The sequence below is a fragment of the Thunnus maccoyii genome, chromosome 22 (assembly GCF_910596095.1).
Source record: "Thunnus maccoyii chromosome 22, fThuMac1.1, whole genome shotgun sequence".
Taxonomy (NCBI): Eukaryota; Metazoa; Chordata; class Actinopteri; order Scombriformes; family Scombridae; genus Thunnus; species Thunnus maccoyii.
The window spans coordinates 17505485-17524082 of NC_056554.1; the positions used below are offsets into that span (position 1 = coordinate 17505485).

Below are 18598 nucleotides of genomic sequence, written 5' to 3' on the forward strand. Positions count from 1 at the left end.
CTGAACCAGTTGACTTCCGGTGGTTCCTCCTTCACTTGAATGGGGAACACAGACATGCACAGAGATACAGGCAAACAACTATGACTAATGAATTAAATTACAAATAAATAAACATTACATTACAGTATAGATGCTGAACAATGCTGATAATTGATTAATTGCTGAAGTCGTTTTTCAAGCAAGAATGTCAAACATTCATTTGTCCCAGCCTTTATAGTGTAAGGATTTGTTGCTTTTTGCACAGCTTCTTTGATAATTGGCTGTTGGTTGATGGCCTCCTGTAGAGCGCAGTAAAAGATATGAAACACTTTAGTGTTTTACTGTGGAATGTTTGAGAAATTGGTGTTTGGAGTGAAATGGTTAAATAGCTGGGATACCATTCACAACAGTAGAGGAGCTTGGTCTTTCCTCAGAACAAGAGCGCCAAGAGTTGATGAACAGCATTCCTTTGGTTATCCAAGAAACAAGGACTGAGACACACATACCTAAGTTGTGGCTACGTTTGTAAGCAGTACTAGAGAAATACACTTCCTTTTAATAACTTGGACTAATGTTACTCATGTAATATGTGTAAACGCTAGCTTATCAGGATGGCTAATTTTAGCTAGCATTAATGTTAGCCAAGCTAACAAGCTAAGCTCGTACCATATAGTGCTTGGTGACCCGCCTAGTTTATAATTAATGTTAACATTACAGAGAGCTTTAAACTTTTTTTTAACTTTTAATATTAGTTAAGTTAGGTAGTTAAGCTAACTAATTTGTGAGGTAACAGCCTTAAAGGGTAACTACCATGAATTTATTATAAGAACTGGATACCGGACTCAAAGATGGCGCCTATTTAATCGAGTGAGATTTGCTTGCCTGGCATATGAGCTAAAAAAAGTTTCTACCTTCCAAGTTTACCTCCATGTTGTGCGTCCCACTGAATATGCACAGTAGTGTTTCTCTTGCTGGTCCTGCCCTTGACTTCCCACTTGGCCCATGAACTTTACATTGATGACGTCACAAATTTTAAAAAGGCTTTTCTAGACTCTAGGAAAGTTTTACAAATATAAAACCTTAATGGATCAAAATTTCATGATAGCGGGTCTATTACGAGAGACTCTCCGGTGCATGTATGTCTGTGGGGGAGTATTAGTATAAAGCCATAGCCCTGCTGTTAGCACAGTTATTGTTAGGCTCATGTGTTGTGTTTACTGCCACAGAAAAAGAATACATCTCTTGTATCTTATGTTGAAATTATCACGCTAAAGAAACCGAGACAGTTGCAGTGCGAGAGAAATGTCAAAATAAAAAAAAACCTGTACTGGTTGAGACTGGGTCTGGCTCGTGAGGGAGCATAAGGTATCAAGGAGTCTGATGTAGCTTGGCCCTGATCCATTGAGAGCTTTATAAACGAGTAACATTATGTTAAAATTGGTTGAGATTAGGTCTTTACAGATTGCAGAGGCACAGTGCTGTAGGTAACTCTCCTCTTTAGTAGCCAGTAACTAATAAGTGATACCTTTTCTTTCTGCTTGTTAACAGTCAACGCTGCAAGTGAGACCAACACAATAAACAGTTCAATTTATGAATGAAATGTCTGCAAGAGAGGGTCACTGTAAATAATTCATGTTTTAAGCAGTTTGCTCAGGTAGTATTTTGTGTAATGTACATTTTATCTGCTTGTGTTAACTTTGTTTTCCATTACATTAGAATATGTCTGTCAACAAGGACAAGGACTTACTGTTGTTAACAATGGACAATTCCTGGAAGTAATAAAGATCTTATATCTCCACATTTTCATATTCAAAAGCAGACGTCAATGTGGCAACAGGACTAATACTATTGTATGCATAATAGTCTATGTCAGTGCAGAAGAGAGAGACATCAGAGCAGAGTGAATCTGAGGAGAGCAGGAATCAGAAAATGTAAGTTAAGACTCTGTATCATGTCAAATCTAAGTCTTCTTTTAGGTATTCTGAATTTTGTCTTTTCAAGTGATTTGAACAACTTTTTTTTAATTATGTAGTGTTCAGTATTTTACCTCAGGTAGACTTAAAGACCAAAACACCTGTTACTATATTGCAATCAAGTACAATCCCCCTTCAGTAAATATGTGAAGCTTACTGTGTAATGTAAAGTTTTGGTTGACACGGTGCCAGAGGGGTATTTTGAATTAATTGTAATATAACTCAATGTAGTAATTGAATTTTCACTTTCAAACATGTCTTATGAAACTCAAAGTAATAAGAACTAACATAGATCACTAAATGTGCCAATTATAATAATTACATTTTCTTAAATAGGTAATCGAATTTTAAAAGGGAATTGTAAAATTTAAATTTAAAAGGTTTATACATTTAACTTTTTCGTTCCTCAGATCATCAAGCATGTGTCTCTTAAATGTACCGACAGTTAAATCAGGTGAAGGTGCATTAAGTCACTATGTTGTGGTTCTCTGGAACAAACCTGATACCTGATGACCTGATATCTGCTACAACTGTATCTTCTTTTGAAAGCAGTCTCGAAACATTGCTTTTTTTTCTCAGACTTATGTGTGTGTGTGTGTGTGTGTGTGTTTGTCTTTGTGCACGTCTGCTGTCGTCCATTAGTGAGTGCTGTTGTAGGAATAGGACAACATTTGTAAAAAGCTGTACTTTATGTGTGTGTGCATTGTATGGGTGGCTGAAAGGTTATTTCATTTATATGGAGTATTTTATTATATATGTGTTTTCTATCTCATCTGTTTATTGTTTTCTGTCTTTTACTGTAAAGCATATTGAGCTTACCTGTGTGTGTGTGCTTTATAAATACAATTGATTTGACTTGACTTTTCATCATTCCATTTACCAAAGTGCCTGCTGATCATCTTCCATCTCACAATCCATTTGTCTCCTGCTTTAACATTTACAGTTTCTATTTAAAGATGTTGCAGCAATGTGCCACCTGAACAGTACAGTAACTTAACCCACAGAACAACAGCTGCAGCATCCTCACCATTACCACTACCATCATCCTATTCATCACTAACATCCTTTATATTATATTTATATTTGTACATCAAATCTTACACTTTGATGGGTTTTGATGGGGTTTCTGAATGTGAACCACTGTTGTATCTGATTTGATTATGATTTGCACATTTTCCACTGTATTCCTCTTTCTTATTAGACTTCTGCACAAGCCATGTGTAAGGGGAGAACTACAGTTTATTTAGCCTGAGCTTACAGTGTGTATTTATGCAAATGGAGACAAGCTGTTAAACTCACTGTGTTAAAATATCAGTTTCATCCAACAGGGCAAAGATGCAGTGGAGTCTGTTTCTGCTCATTCTGATGGGTAAGTGGATCATTGTAAAATGTAAATGTAAAACGGACAAAACAGACACTGTTACTGATCCCACCCTCACCCACACAAAGAAAACACACACACAGACACACAAACACACACACACATACACAAAGGAGTCCCACTCACAAGAAGAGACACTGCAATAAGAGGTTTCTAAGTAAGGATGGATGTTAATGACAATTTTACAACCAATGCATGCAACGTGTTGATGTAGTCCAAATAATGCTCCTTTCTAAGACTATGTGTGATCTCATACCATAGCCTCAACAAAAACAGATACAAATACAACTACTGGGCCCTCTGCACATCCCTAATGCACACACACACACACACACACACAAACAAAGGACTCCCACTCACATGAAGAGACAATGCAAAAAGAGGTTTTCAAAGTAAAGATGCATTTTTATGACAATTTTACAACCAATGCATGCAACGTGTTGATGTAGTACAAATAATGCTCCTTTCTAAGACTATGTGTGATCTCATACCAACCAATGCATGCAACGTGTTGATGTAGTACAAATAATGCTCCTTTCTAAGACTATGTGTGATCTCATACCATAGCTACAACTCACTAGCTTGATTCATAAAACAGTTGGACTGCTCACTCTGCTTATCACATAAAATAACCAAGTTAGTGAGCTCAGTCTCATTAAATTAAAAGGATGGTGTAAGTAGTGGGTGTGAGCTGGGATTTTGTTTTATTTATGAAATGCTTGAAATACTTCAGCTCCAACAATGCAGTATTTTCTCTGTTTTTAGGTTCCTTCTTAACATGTCAACAATATGAGTACCACTTTATCGAAGAGAAAAAGACCTGGTATGATGCCCGGAAGTACTGCAGAGAGAACTATACAGACCTGGCCACAGTGTATGACATGACAGACGTGACACGACTCTGTAAGTCTAAAGAGAATCAACAGGAAGCCTGGATTGGGCTGCACAACATGCCAGGCATAGAAAACACGAAGTGGCACTGGTCTCTGCCAGGGGTGGAGTATGATGCAACTGAGACAAAATTGTGTCATGGACAACTAAGGGTTGAGAGATGTTTTCGGATACTTGACTGTATAATTCGCTTATACTGGAGTCCTACCCCTTGTACTGAGAAACATGGATTTATCTGCTATGATGGTGAGAATAGTTTTGAGCCTATTTTGTACATTTTGGTTTTCCAGCAATTGCGCTATATATGTATGTATCTTTTTGGGTGAAAATGATTTAAAACTACATAACTACCTGAGTTTGTTTGTTTCAAAAATCATTCCAAAGCCACATGTATGTGACTTTTTTTTGTCAAGAACATGAGATTAATTTGTAAGTTTGGTGAGATACTTCCACTTGCTTCTTTAACTGTATTTTAATCAATTTCACTCGTGATTGAAAGAATAATAAGATAAAAAGAACCACTCTCATGTTTGTACAATTAATACAAATCAGCCAGTTAGCTCAGCTTAGCTTAGCAAGACTGGAAACAGTGAGAAACAGCTATTCTGTCTCTGTCCAAAGGTAACAAAATCCACCTACCAGCACCTCTAAAGCTCACTAATTAACACATCATATCTCATTTGTTTAATTCATACAAAACCCGCAGTGTTAGAGTGACACTGAGGGGTTTTTGCTGGTACGTTATGGGTCAGACTATTTCTTGAGCAGTAACTTCCTGGAGTCTGTGAAAGAAAATTGAATAGTAGGTTATCATTTTATAAATCTTTTGTATATATGTTACAAATGTTTTCAAACTAAAGAGTCAATGTTTGTTATCAACTGAATGTGACGTAATGTCATTGTCATTTTGGGGATACATGTTGGTGAAGAAATCCTACTCTTAGGCTAGTTGACCTCTTGAACCTGTTTCTATCTGAGGGTTGCTTGCTGACCTCTGGGGTTAGCTAGAGATATCTTTGTCTTAAGCCTACTGTTTTAGAGACCATACTTGTTTGTAAGAAGGTGTAACGGTTTGTGGAAGTGTCCATTTAAGGACCAGAGTGTTTTTAGCTTCTGAAGAGGTATAAAGCTGTCTAGTTTGGGTTCACAATCTTTAGAGAAAGGGCCAGCTGAACAACATGCTTTCTCTCCAAAAATACAAGATGATTGTATTTTTGTTTGTGTTTGGACATTTGTATAATTGTTACTGATGATGTGATGGATTGTACAGTGTTTACAACTGCTTCAACAAGTAACAATGTTTAATGCTTTCTTTATGTCTCCATGTGCCTCTTTCTCGAGAGAAAATTTCCACAAGTCCCTGCTGGGACATAACCCTTCATAAAAGAGCTTATTGGTTTTACACCTCAGTTTTGTATGAATTAAACAAACAAGATATAAAATGTTAATTGGTGGGGTTTAGGTGTGCTAGTAGGCAGATTTTGTTACTGTTTCCAGTCTTTTGCTGAACTAAGCTAACCAGCTGCTGACAGGAGCTTTACATTCACTGAATAAACATGAGAGTGACATCTGCAATAAAGCAAAGAAACGTGTTTCTCAAAATGTTTAACTATTCCTTTAAGTAATCCACCATTCTGTATCTCTCACACACTTCTAGAAAATATCTGAACTGCACTAATCAAGTAAACTGAATCCATTACTTTGCTTTACATTACTGAATAAATGTGTATTTCATAAAAAAGACAGAATATTAGATGATGCAAGTTTTTCTGTTTACTCCACAGGAAAGAAGCCACACAAAAAATTCCACGTGATTCAAATATCAATGACGTGGCAAAAGGCTCAGAGCCACTGCAGGGAAAAACACACGGACCTGGTCAGTGGACTCAACCAGCTAGAAGACAAAGAGCTAATAAGAGAGATACAACAATATCCTTTTCGTAGGTATTGGGTCGGAGATACCTGGATGTGGTCAGATCAGAGTCCTTCCTCTTTCAGACACTGGGATCACAACTATTTTGTCATTAAGCCAGACAAAGAGAAATGTGCAGTGACCATGATGGATGAAACAGGCAGATGGAAGACTGATGACTGTGGTGAAGAAAAATCCTTTTTCTGCTATGACGGTGGGTTTTCATAGTTTGCTCCATGGGAAAAGCACTAAAAACAGTCTGAAGATCAATCTGGATTCATTGATTTATTCATTCATTTTACATCTAGATTCTGTAGCCTATGTACTCTTACCTCACAGCTACATGTACATAAACTAAATCTGTTTTGTTTTTGTTTTTTTTACAATGATTGGTTTCTTAAATTGTACAGCTTTCATTTTATTAAGTCTTGTTTATGTCAGGATGTCAAAGATAATTGTTAATTATTAAAAAATAAAATTATTAATCAGAATTAATAATAATGGGGCACCACCCTGGACTCAGGGAAAAAGATAGCCAATTCGGTCTCAAAGTTTACTAATCTATGAATTTGGGACTTTGATAAATAATTAATTTAATTTAATAATTATAAACAAAATCACCATATCAGTAGTTAATTGTGGTTGAAGGATTTGGAGTTTTTTACAGATCAAAACTCATTCTTGTGCAACATTAAAACAGACAACAGGTATATCCAAAAGCATTTATTTAACAAAGGGTAAAAGCAACACACAATACTAATCTAGCTAAGTATACCTATATACAAGTGTGTGTGTGTGTGTGTAGGGAAGACAATAGCAAGATGGCTGCAGTCACCTGGTGACTGAGCACATGGCATGCCGACAATTTGGCTGATAAAGGGAACTACAGAGATAAAAGGCCAGACCATGTGGTCACACAACACAACAACAGTTCAATGTATAACCTTAAGCAAATCAATGCACGTACAGTACATTGTTTGAGTTAAACATTCTTGCTTAGCCGTACTATGCTTCGCTGTGTTGCTAGGCTATGCCCAGTTGTTACCAGTCCATGAAGGAAGAGATGCTTTGTGGCGTTCTGCTTTGTAGCCGGTGAATCTGTGGGTGAGTCAGGCTGAGAAGGCTTTGGCTCTGAAGCTGAAAGATGCAGGCGTTGCTGGGGAGACAGCATCTCAGTCGTGCAGGGGGCCCAGGTCACTCCTTTGTGTAGAGTTAGCGGAAAGCTAACTCCATTTCACGGCTCCTGTACTTGTTAAACTGGCCAGCAGACTTGTGTGTTAGCTGCTGGCACAAGGAAACTTAGTTTCTGAGTCTTAGACAGGCTCTTGTGTCTTCTGCCGTAAAGAAGACTGTGTGTGTCTGCTGTGAGCAGGCCACACAAGAGAGCAGAGAGCTGCTCCAGCAGCTGCCGGAGGTGTGAAAGAGCAAGCAGCTGCTCCTGCAGCTGAAGGAGAAAGAGAGCAAGGAGCTGCTCCTGCTGCAGCTCGGGGAGAAAAGAGAAAGATGAGAGGGGAATCTCTAGTTCTGATAACCTGGATCCATGGATGGAGCTTCACTCTTTGGGTGCGAACCCCCAGGGCTCAGGTTTCTTGGAGTCTTGAAACATGTGGTAAACTGTGGTCCACATGTAGTCCCAACATTTACATCAGTGACCTTGTGTTTATCAGAGATGCTGCTAGCTCTAAAATAATTCACATACAATCATTTTTTTTAGGATTAAAATAGTCAAAATTAAAGATATTTAACTTTGAAACCAAACATAATATCAGTGACTACAACCTACTTTTTTAATATTAGCTTTTGAAAATCCTTATTGGAGCCCAGAGTCCTCAACAATGAACCAAACAAAACTACTAGTATGATCCTGTGTTTGTCTCAATTTCTTCCATGACAGATAAAGTGATCCTGATCAGAGAAAATAAGACCTGGGAGGAGGCCTTGTATTACTGCAGAGAGAAATACCGTGACCTGGTCTCCATCACTAACCTTCACCAGCAGAATTGGGTCAAAGAGAGAGCCAAGATCGCTGACAGTCCCTTCGTCTGGCTGGGACTACGCTACACCTGCACTCTGGATTTCTGGTTCTGGGTCAGTGATGAGGTCGTCTCCTATAAGAACTGGGACTCAGATGGACAGAAGGACGAGTGTGACATGTCTGGAGCCATGAAGAGAGAAGGACATAAGTGGTTCAGTCGGCATGATAATGAGAAGTATAATTTCATCTGTGCTCTTTAGTAAATTGTGAAATGAAATGTAAAATTACAAATTAGATGTTGCACTGCATGACTACTAAGAATGTTCACATTTCAGTAGCTGCCTGGACAATTATTAATATGAATATATATTTTTCTGTCTCCTTGCCCTGATTCAGGAACATCTGAACTCTCTTTGTCATGCTGGATGACATATAACTACATTGTTTATCCATTAGGATTTTATTACATTTTTCTTTTAAAGTGTGGGCTTTTTATTCATCTTTTGAGGCTATATTTTCCATCCCATCAGGGTGGTAGTATGTATACAAGAGGAAATAGAAATAAATATACCAATCCATACTGGTGTGCTATAGAAAATATCTCATATACTCACTCTAGAATATTTTATCTTAATTTTTAAAGTTTTGGTTAAGATCTGGTGATGGTGACAAAATGTAAAATCATATTTCTTTGAGTTTTATGTAAACAGATACTTGATTTATTTGATGCTCAATAAACTGTTAAACTATGTAGTGTTTTCTTCTTTTTTATGTTCAACCAGTGATGCCTGATTTTATAATGAAAATGCAGACCATAATGTACAGTGTGAACGCACTTGTTAAAGAAAACCATCACAATAGAACTTAGCAAAGAGTAACATTAATGACTGCAAAACAAAAAAAAACAATCCCAAATCTGAAACTGATTTACATATAATTCACTTGTTTTTAAATCTTTCTGGCAGTCATTCTTAAATGACAGTCGATTAAGAGAAGTGGTGGAAGACCTACACAGATCCTTTATTTAAGTAAAAGCACCAGTACCAAATAAAAAAACTCCATTAGCAGTAAAAGTTCTTCATTAGTAAAGGTATGAACAAAATGTACTTAAATTATCAAAAGTAAAAGTTTGTTCAGAATAATGGCTCTGGTGGTGACTGATACAATATATTATTATAGATTGTTTTTACTAATGCATCAGTGTTAATGCAGGTGGTAGCACCACCTAGTGGAAAAGTCATGCCGCACCACTGGTCACAACTCAGTCAAATATGTCCGAGGGGGGGCACACAGTAAATTGGAAAATTTCTAAATATACCAAAGCATAAAACTGAACTAAATAGCTAAATAACAGAGCTGCTGTAAACAACTTCATGCTATCAGCTGCTAATTGAAGCCAGACTAGTGTATCCCAATTGTCTTTTGCCTACTACTTCAACAGCAGAACTTCACTGGACTCTTGTTTCTTAACTTTGACATTCGCATAAAGCAAGTCAGCAACAGTCGACTACTGTACGTTAACCTAATTTGTATAGCAGCAGTCATTTCAACCTGGATTTTTTGACATCAGTATTAGCCTTTTTGGAGGGATTGCACTACACCTGCACTCTGGATTTCTGGTTCTGGGTCAGTGAAAAGTTAGTGTGCTATGAGAACTGGGCCTCAGAGGGAGGGGTGTGACATGTCTGGAGCCATGGAGAGAGGAGGACGGCATCAGTGGTTCAAAAATATGATAATGAGAAGTTTAATTTCATCAAGTTGTTGTAATCCCAGTTGTAAAACCCACTCTTCACTGGTGACAGACTTTATATTCACCTACCCAGCTTGCTGTTTAGTGGTGTGTTTTTCTCGAATGAGAAAAGCTTGCAGCACTGTATGTGTGTTCTCTGGCATAGTCAATGGTATTCAGGGAAATGTATGAATCAGAATATGAGGAGGAGACAAACAAAATTACTATGAGATTTGCTAACTGCAGATTGTAGGGTCAGGAAAAGGTCACCTGGAAAACTTATTGTTCTGTCTCATTTTGTCTTATTTTGATTCAGCAACATCTGAATGAGCCTCTGTTATTCCCTGAGGTTGATGCTATATTTTTCCTTTCATTTGATGTTATATTTTGCATCCTATATAATGTTAAATACGTACTTATCTCTCCAATCTGTGTGGTATACAGTATATTAATATATAAAGGCGAAAAACTGGTACAGGCCTGAATGCTCGACCCCTACAGTGAGGGGATCTGGTGGCTCTGTTATGCTGTGGGAAGCATTTTGCTGGCATAGTTTGGGTCCACTTGTCCCCTTAGAGGGAAGGGTCACTGCAAATCAATACAAAGTTGTTCTGAGTGATCACCTTTATCCTATGATGAAACATTTCTATCCTGATGGGAGTGGTCTCTTTCAGGATGACAAGGCCCCAATTCACAGGGCACGAGAGGTCACTGAATGGTTTGATGAGTATGAAAATTATGTAAATCATATGCTATGGCCTTCACAGTCACCAGATCTCAACCCAACTGAACACATATGGGAGATTTTGGACTGATGTGTTAGACAGCGCTCTCCACCACCATCATCAAAACACCAAATGAGAGAATATCTTTTTTTTAAAAATGGTATTCATCCCTCCAGAAGAGTTCAGAGACTGTAGAATCAATGCCAAGGCTGAAGAACACCATTTTTGAAAAAAGATATTCTCAGATATTGAGCAGAAAAGGCAGTTTTTACACACAGTATCTGTATTGTTGGAGAAATCTCCTGTGTTAACATCATATGCCAACATAACATGTGATTATGCTTACAGCATAAAATAAATAAAATGATTTGGCATGTAGTCACCCTTTAACTGATATTTAACATTGACATCCAGGTTAACTGACTCCTTTGAGCATAATTGTATCTTATGTTGAAATTCTCACACTAAAGAAACTGAGACGGTTGCAGTGCAAGAGAAAATTCTAAATTAAAAAAAACCTGTGTTGGTTGAAACTGGATCTTTACAGATTGCAGGGGCACGGTGCTGTAGGTAACTCTCCTCTTTAGTAGCCAGTAACTAAAGAACAGTGACACCTTTTCTCTCTGCTTGTTAACAGTCAACAACTTCAAGTGAGACCAACACAATAAACAGTTCAATTTGTGAGTGAAATGTCTGCAAGAGAGGGTCACTGAAAATAATTCATGTTTTAAACAGTTTGTTCAGGTAGTGTTTTGTGTCATGTACATTTTATCTGCTTGTGATATCTTTGTTTTCCATTACATCAGAATACCTCTGTCCACAAGGACAAGGACTTACTCTTGTTAACAATGGACAATTCCTGGAAGTAATAAAGATGTGACATTTCCATATTCAAAAGCAGACATCAATGTAGCAACCAGAGAATATGTACAGGATTAACACTATCGTACAACAGTTTCTTTCAGCACAGAAGGGAGAGACATCAGAGCAGAGTGAATCTGAGGAGAGCAGGAATCAGAAAAAGTAAGTTAAGACTCTGTATCATGTCAAATCTAAGTCTTCTTCTGAATTTTGTCTTTTCAAGTGATTTGAACAACTTTTTCTTTCTTTTAAATCATGTGGTGTTCAGTATTTTACCTCAGGTAGACTCAAAGACAAAAACACCTGTTACTATATTGCAATCAAGTACAATCTCCCTTCAGTAAATATGTGAAGCTTACTGCATAATGTTAAGTTATGGTTGACATGGTGCCAGAGGGGTATTTTGAATTAAATGTAATATAACTCAATGTATTAATTGAATTTTTATTTTAAATGATGTCTTATGAAACTAATAAATAATAAAATAATAAAAACTAACATAGATCATTAAATGTGCCAATTATAATAATGTTATTTTCTTATTTTATCTTTAAGGTGGGAATTGAATTTTAAAAGGGAATTGTAAAATTTAAATTTAAAAGGTTTATAAATTTAAAATTTTGGTTCCTCAGATCATCAAGCATGTCTCTCCTAAATGTATCTAGAATTAAATCAGGTGAAGGTGCATTTAGTCACTATGGTGCTGTTCTCTGGAACAAACCTGATGCCTAATGACCCGAGATCTGCTACAACTGTCTCTTCTTTTAAAAGCAGTCTTAAAACATTGCATTTTCCTCCAGATTTTGGTAGTTCGTGTGAGTGTGTGTGTATGTGGTCTGCCATACGCTAACCTTAGGGACAAATTTCAGACTTAGGATCAGTTAATTGGGATGGTTTGTCCAATTGGGGAAAAAAATTGTGTCCCCAAAAGGAAAAAAAAGCTGATTTTTGGGTCTATGTAATGTCCCCCAAGTGACCATTTTATGTGTGTTCATTGTATGGGTGGCTGAAAGGTTATTTTATTTATATGGAGTATTTTATTATATATGTGTTTTCTATCTCATCTGTTTATTGTTTCTGTCATTTACTATTGAGCTTACCTGTGTGTGAAATGTGCTTTATGAATACAATTGATTTGACTTGACTTTTCATCATTCCATTTACCAAAGTGCCTGCTGATCATATTCTGTCTCACAATTCATTCGTCTCCTGCTTTAACATTTACAGCTGGAGTATTCTCACCATTACCAATACCATCATCCTATTCATTACTAACATCCTTTATATTATATCTATATTTGTACATCAAATCTTACACTTTGATGGGTTTTGATGGGGTTTCTGAATGCGAAGCACTGTTGTATCTGATTTGATTATGATTTGCACATTTTCCACTGTATTCCTCTTTCTTATTAGACTTCTGCACAAGCCATGTGTGAGGGGAGCACTACAGTTTATTTAGCCTGAGCTAACAGTGTGTATTTATGCAAATGGAGACAAGCTGTTAAACTCACTGTGTTAAAATATCAGTTTCATCTAACAGGGCAAAGATGCAGTGGAGTCTGTTTCTGCTCATTCTGAGAGGTAAGTGGATCATTGTAAAATGTAAACGTAAAACAGACAAAACTGTTACTGACCCTTCCCACCCTAAGACACACAAACACACATGCACATACACACACACACACACACACAATTGACTCCCACTCACACGAAGAGACACTGCAAAAAGAGGTTTTTAAAATAAAGATGCATTTTTTTTTAACAATTTTACAACCAATGCATGCAATGTGTTGATGTAATCAAAATAATGCTCCTTTCTAAGACTGTGTGTGATTTCATACTGTAGCTACAACTCACTAGCTTGATTAATAAAACAGTTGGTCTGCTCACTCTGCTTATCACATAAAATAACCAAGTTAGTGGGCTCAGTCTCATTAAATTAAAAGGATGGTGTAAGTAGTGGGTGTGAGCTGGGATTTTGTTTTATTTATGAAATGCTTGAAATTCTTCAACTCCAACAATGCAGTATTTTCTCTGGTTTTAGGTTCCCTCTTAACATGTCAACAATATGAGTACCACTTTATTGAAGAGCAAAAGACCTGGTATGATGCCCAGAAGTACTGCAAAGAGAAGTATACAGACCTGGCCACAGTGTATGACATGACAGACATGACACGACTCTGTAAGTCTAAAGAGAATCAACAGGAAGCCTGGATTGGGCTGCACAACATGCCAGGCATAGAAAACACAAAGTGGCACTGGTCTCTGCCAGGGGTGGAGTACAATGCAACTGAGGCAAAATGGTGTTCTGGAGAACCATGTTGTACATTTCATGAGAGCTGTGTGTATATGATATCTCCTAAGAACTGCAGACGGGATGTGCCTTGTACTTTGAGACCCATTGGCTTTATCTGCTATGATGGTGAGAATAGTTTTGAGCCTATATTGTACATTTTGGTTTTCTAACAGTTGCACTATATATGGATGTATCTCTTTGGATGAAAATGATTTCAAATTACATGACTACCTGAGCTTGTGTGTTTCAAAAATCATTCCAGTTTGGTGAGATACTTCCACGTCTTTATCTGTATTTTAATCAATTTCACTTGTGATTGAAAGAAAAATGAGATCAAAAGAACCACTCTCATGTTTGTACAATAAATACAAAGCAGCCAGTTCGCTCAGCTTAGCTTAGCTTAGCAAGACTAGAAACAGTGAGAAACAGCTATTCTGGCTCTGTCCAAAGGTAACAAAATCCACCTACTAGCACATCTAAAGCTCACTAATTAAAACGTTATATCTCATTTGGATTAAACAAACAAGATATAAAATGGTGGGGTTTAGGTGTGCTAGTAGGCAGATTTTGTTACTGTTTCCAGTCTTTTACTAAGCTAAGCTAACTAGCTGCTGACAGTAGCTTTACATTCACCAAACAAACATGAGAGTGATATCAGACATAAAGCAAAGAAACGTGTTTCCCAAAATGTTTAACTATTCCTTTAAGTAATCCATCATTTTGTACCTCACACACTTTTCACTAATTTCTAGAAAATCTCTGAACTGAACTAATGAAGTAAACTGAATCCATTATTTTGCTTTACATTACTAAATAAATGTGTATTTCATAAAAAAGACAGAATATTAGATGATGCAAGTTTTTCTGTTTACTCCACAGAAAAGAATTCATCCAAAAAATTCCATTTGTTTGAAGAAAAGAAGACGTGGCCAGAAGCTCAGAGCTACTGCAGAGAAAATCACACAGACCTGGTCAGCGGACTCAACCAGTTACAAGACGAAAAGCTAAAGGAGGAGATAAAAAACACTACTTTCAAATATTGGGTCGGCCTGTTCAGAGATAACTGGAGGTGGTCAGATGAGAGTCTATTCTCTTTCAGACACTGGGATCACAGCTATTTTGTCAATCAGCCACTTGAGAAGAAATGTGCAATGACCATGTTGAATGAAACAGGTAGATGGAAGACTGATGACTGTAAGAAAACCAAATCCTTCTTCTGCTATGATGGTGAGTTTTCATAGTTTGCTCCATGGGAACAACACTGGATTGAACACTCTGGATTTATTGATTTATTCATTCATTTTACATCTAGATTCTGTAGCCTATGCATTCTTACCTCACAGCTACATGTACATGAACTAAATCTGTTTTGTTTTTGTTTTTAGAGTGATTGGTTTCTTAAAATGTGCAGCTTTCGTTTTGTTAAGTCTTGTTTACATCAGAGACCTTGTGTTTATCAGAGATGCTGCTAGCTCTAAAATGATTTACATACAATCATTTTTTTAGGATTAAAATGGTCAAATTTAAAGATATTTAACTTTGACACTAAACATAATATCAGTGACTACAAACTACTTTTTTAATATTACCTAACAAAGCTACTAGTATGATCCTGTGTTTCTCTCAATTTCTTCCATGACAGATAAAGTGATCCTGATCAATGAAAACAAGACCTGGGAGGAGGCCTTGTATTACTGCAGAGAGAACCATCGTGACCTGGTCTCCATCACTAACCTTCACCAGCAGAGTTGGGTCAAAGAGAGAGCCAAGAAGGCTGACAGTCCCTACATCTGGCTGGGACTGCGCTACACCTGCACTCTGGATTTCTGGTTCTGGGTCAGTGATGAGGTCGTCTCCTATAAGAACTGGGCCTCAGATGGACAGAAGGATGAGTGTGACATGTCTGGAGCCATGGACAGAGGAGGACAACATCAGTGGATCAGACATCTTGATAATGAGAGGTTTAATTTCATCTGTTCCAAGTTTTAAAACCTTTGATTTTCATTTACTCACTTTGTTTGGTTGTGTATTTTTCTTGAACAATTTTATATTATTACTGTTCCATTGCTTCATTCAGTTTTAGAGAAAGTACGACACTAAAGTCAATTACAAGTACTGCAGGGTTACTAAACTTCATCTGTGCTCTATAGTAAGTTGTGAGATGAAATGTAAAATTACAAATTAGATGTTGCACTGAATGACTACTAAGAATGTTCACATTTCAGCAGCTGCCTGGACAATTATTATTAATATGAATATATTTTTTTCTGTCTCCTTGTCCTGATTCAGGAACATCTGAGCTCTCTTTGTCATGCTGGATGACATATCACTACATTCTTTATCCATGATGATTTTGTTACATTTTTCTTTTAAAGTGTGGGCTTTTTATTCATTTTTTGAGGCTATATTTTCCATCCCATCAGGGTGGTAGTATGTATACAAGAGGAAATAGAAATAAATATACCAGTCAGTACTGGTGTGCTGTAGTAAATATCTCATATACTCACTCTAGAATATTTTATCTTAATTTTTAAAGTTTTGGTTAAGATCTGGTGATGGTGACAAAATGTAAAATCATATTTCTTTGAGTTTTATGTAAACAGATAATTGATCTTTTGATGTTATAAATAAATAAACAATAAACTATGGAGTGTTTTTTTATGTTCAACCAGTGATGCCTGATTTTAGAATGAAAATGCAGACCATAGTGTACAGCGTGAAAGCACTTGTTAAAGAAAACCATCACAATAGAACTTAGCAAAGAGTAACATTAATGACTGCAAAACAAAAAAAACAATCCCAAATCTGAAGTTGATTTACATATAATTCAGTTGTTTTTAAATCTTTCTGGGTGTCATTCTTAAATGACAGTCAATTAAAAAAAGTGGTGGAAGACCTACACAGATCCTTTATTTAAATAAAAGCACCAGTACCAAATAAAGTTCAATAGCTCCAGGTAGTAAGATGATTAACTAGCATAAGAAATAAGAACAAAGTTCTGCTATGTCTGTTAATCTGTTTGGACTTTCTACTAATTGTTACTGTTTCTGTGAAATATTGGAAAATTACACCTCTATTGGCCTCAAATAATTATTTAAATCTTTGAAGTTTAGAACAGCTAACTACACCTGAAATGTGACAAGGGCCCCAACAAGATGTTTTTAAGCCGTAAATGTTGGAAACTTGTTTAATCTGTAACAATGTATTGTGTTTTATAAGCTTATCATACAGCATGTTTTTTTAATGTAAAAGTTTTATATGCAAAGTAGCCTAACAGCTGTCACATAAATGTGGGTAAAAGTACAATATTTCTCTCTGCAATGTAGTGAAGTACAAGTAGGCTATGGGAATGCTCAAGGAAGTAGGAAATCATGTTTTTGTTGTTGTCGTCCTTTTAGTTACTGTAAGTTAGGTTTGTTTTTGTTGATCACACCTTGGGCTATTTATTAAATTTGATAGAGGGCGCACCAAGGCACAACATCAGCAACCACCATCAGCAGGTGCCAGCAGCGCTTCACTCTAACATGTTCAGACTCGTATTTGTTTATTAAATCTGTCAAGGGTTTACACAATGGATGATCCTTATGTAACCTGATGAGGGTTTGTCTAAAAACTCAAGTTAGACTATGTTAAAAATCCGACAACGCCATCCTGGGAATTCCACCCAGGGAATACATCAAATGAATTCCTACTTCGATCACACAGGTAAGTTTCACAAAAAGAATTAACAGAGACGTGGCTTTTAAGGTATTAAAAAAAGAGTTGTTGTTTTTAAATCTTCTTCAATGATGCAGCATATAGTAAATGGCAGTAAAAATAGAGGATGTAAAAAAAAAAAAAACATCAAACTGAAGAACATTGGTAAGTGTCTGTGCTTCAGTGATCCTAAAATAATTAAAAAAAAAAAAAAAAAAAAAAACATACTAAAAGAGATAAAAAAATAAATAAATAAATAAAAAAAAATAGGGAGATGGAGGAATTGACTAAAAAGGGAAACGTACAAAGGTGTTACAGTTTGGGTTGGTGTAACACTACAAACAAATCACAAAATATATAAGAACACAGGAGGTATAAATAAATAAAAGCACAAAGCCACCTTTTAAATGTTAGCACCACCTCTGTATGAATCAGCTAGTTAAAAAAAACAATAAATAAGTTACACCAAGTAAACTTCACAACCACCACAAAATGTAAAACAAATTAGGAATATCCTAAAAAAAAAAAAAAAAAAAAAACATAAATACACTAAGATCACTGAATAAAACCTAGCACTTAAAACTCAATAAAAGAAATTAAAAATCAAGTGAGTGTCAGGTATAACAAAGCAGCAGTAGCAGTCACAGCTGCAGAAACAAAAAAAAAGCAGAGGTTAGTCCAATCTTCTTTTTTTTTTACATTTACTGATACACCCAATGATAAAATAAGGTTACCTTTGCTGTATAACTCCAATCAATACCATCAGACTGTGGGGGATACAAAGTGTGAGAGTATGGCACCAAACAGAGCAGCAGCAGCAAGAGGAAGACAATGGATAACAGTGCTACTCCCTGTGTTTATGTGCCACTGATTGGGGAAACTTGGTTCAGGTGTGTGGGACAGGAAGGGACTGGGATACTACAGCTATGTAGCGACCCCAAATGGTGGGGAAAACTCAACCTGCCGGTTACACTTACAAGTATCATATTGTCTTCAAGGGTCCCTGTCTGGATGATGGGAAAAGGAGGAGAATATAAAACTATTTCTACATTCACAGCAGATCAGCAGTAGCCTTACAATGGTAGGTACAGTTACATGAGCAGTTACAATGTAGAAGTCTCAACCCTCAATCATCAAAACTGATGTATACTGTATCTTTCCAACAGCAGAGTCAGTG

The 18598-nt window shown here is 36.6% G+C and overlaps 2 protein-coding genes across 4 annotated transcripts; both read left to right on the top strand.

The window, feature by feature from the left end:
- Positions 1–415: 415 nt before the first annotated feature.
- On the top strand, positions 416–16319 carry LOC121889344 (macrophage mannose receptor 1-like). Of its 3 annotated transcripts, none has more exons than XM_042401227.1 (8): positions 416–504; positions 1696–1754; positions 1843–1910; positions 3281–3321; positions 4099–4470; positions 6009–6350; positions 8031–8346; positions 16015–16319. In XM_042401227.1, exons 3-8 carry the CDS (start codon positions 1846–1848, stop codon positions 16022–16024), a joined length of 1146 nt encoding a protein of 381 aa, XP_042257161.1. In that variant the 5' UTR covers positions 416–504; positions 1696–1754; positions 1843–1845; the 3' UTR covers positions 16025–16319. The 3 variants fall into 3 exon arrangements, with proteins under 3 accessions (XP_042257161.1, XP_042257162.1, XP_042257160.1); XM_042401228.1 differs by lacking the exon at positions 16015–16319 and adding an exon at positions 8508–9244; XM_042401226.1 differs by lacking the exon at positions 16015–16319 and having other exon boundaries at positions 8031–9244.
- On the top strand, positions 13065–18292 carry LOC121889345 (C-type mannose receptor 2-like). The gene is made up of 4 exons (XM_042401229.1): positions 13065–13851; positions 14605–14952; positions 15368–15600; positions 18155–18292. Exons 1-4 carry the CDS (start codon positions 13419–13421, stop codon positions 18290–18292), a joined length of 1152 nt encoding a protein of 383 aa, XP_042257163.1. The 5' UTR covers positions 13065–13418.
- Positions 18293–18598: the final 306 nt, after the last annotated feature.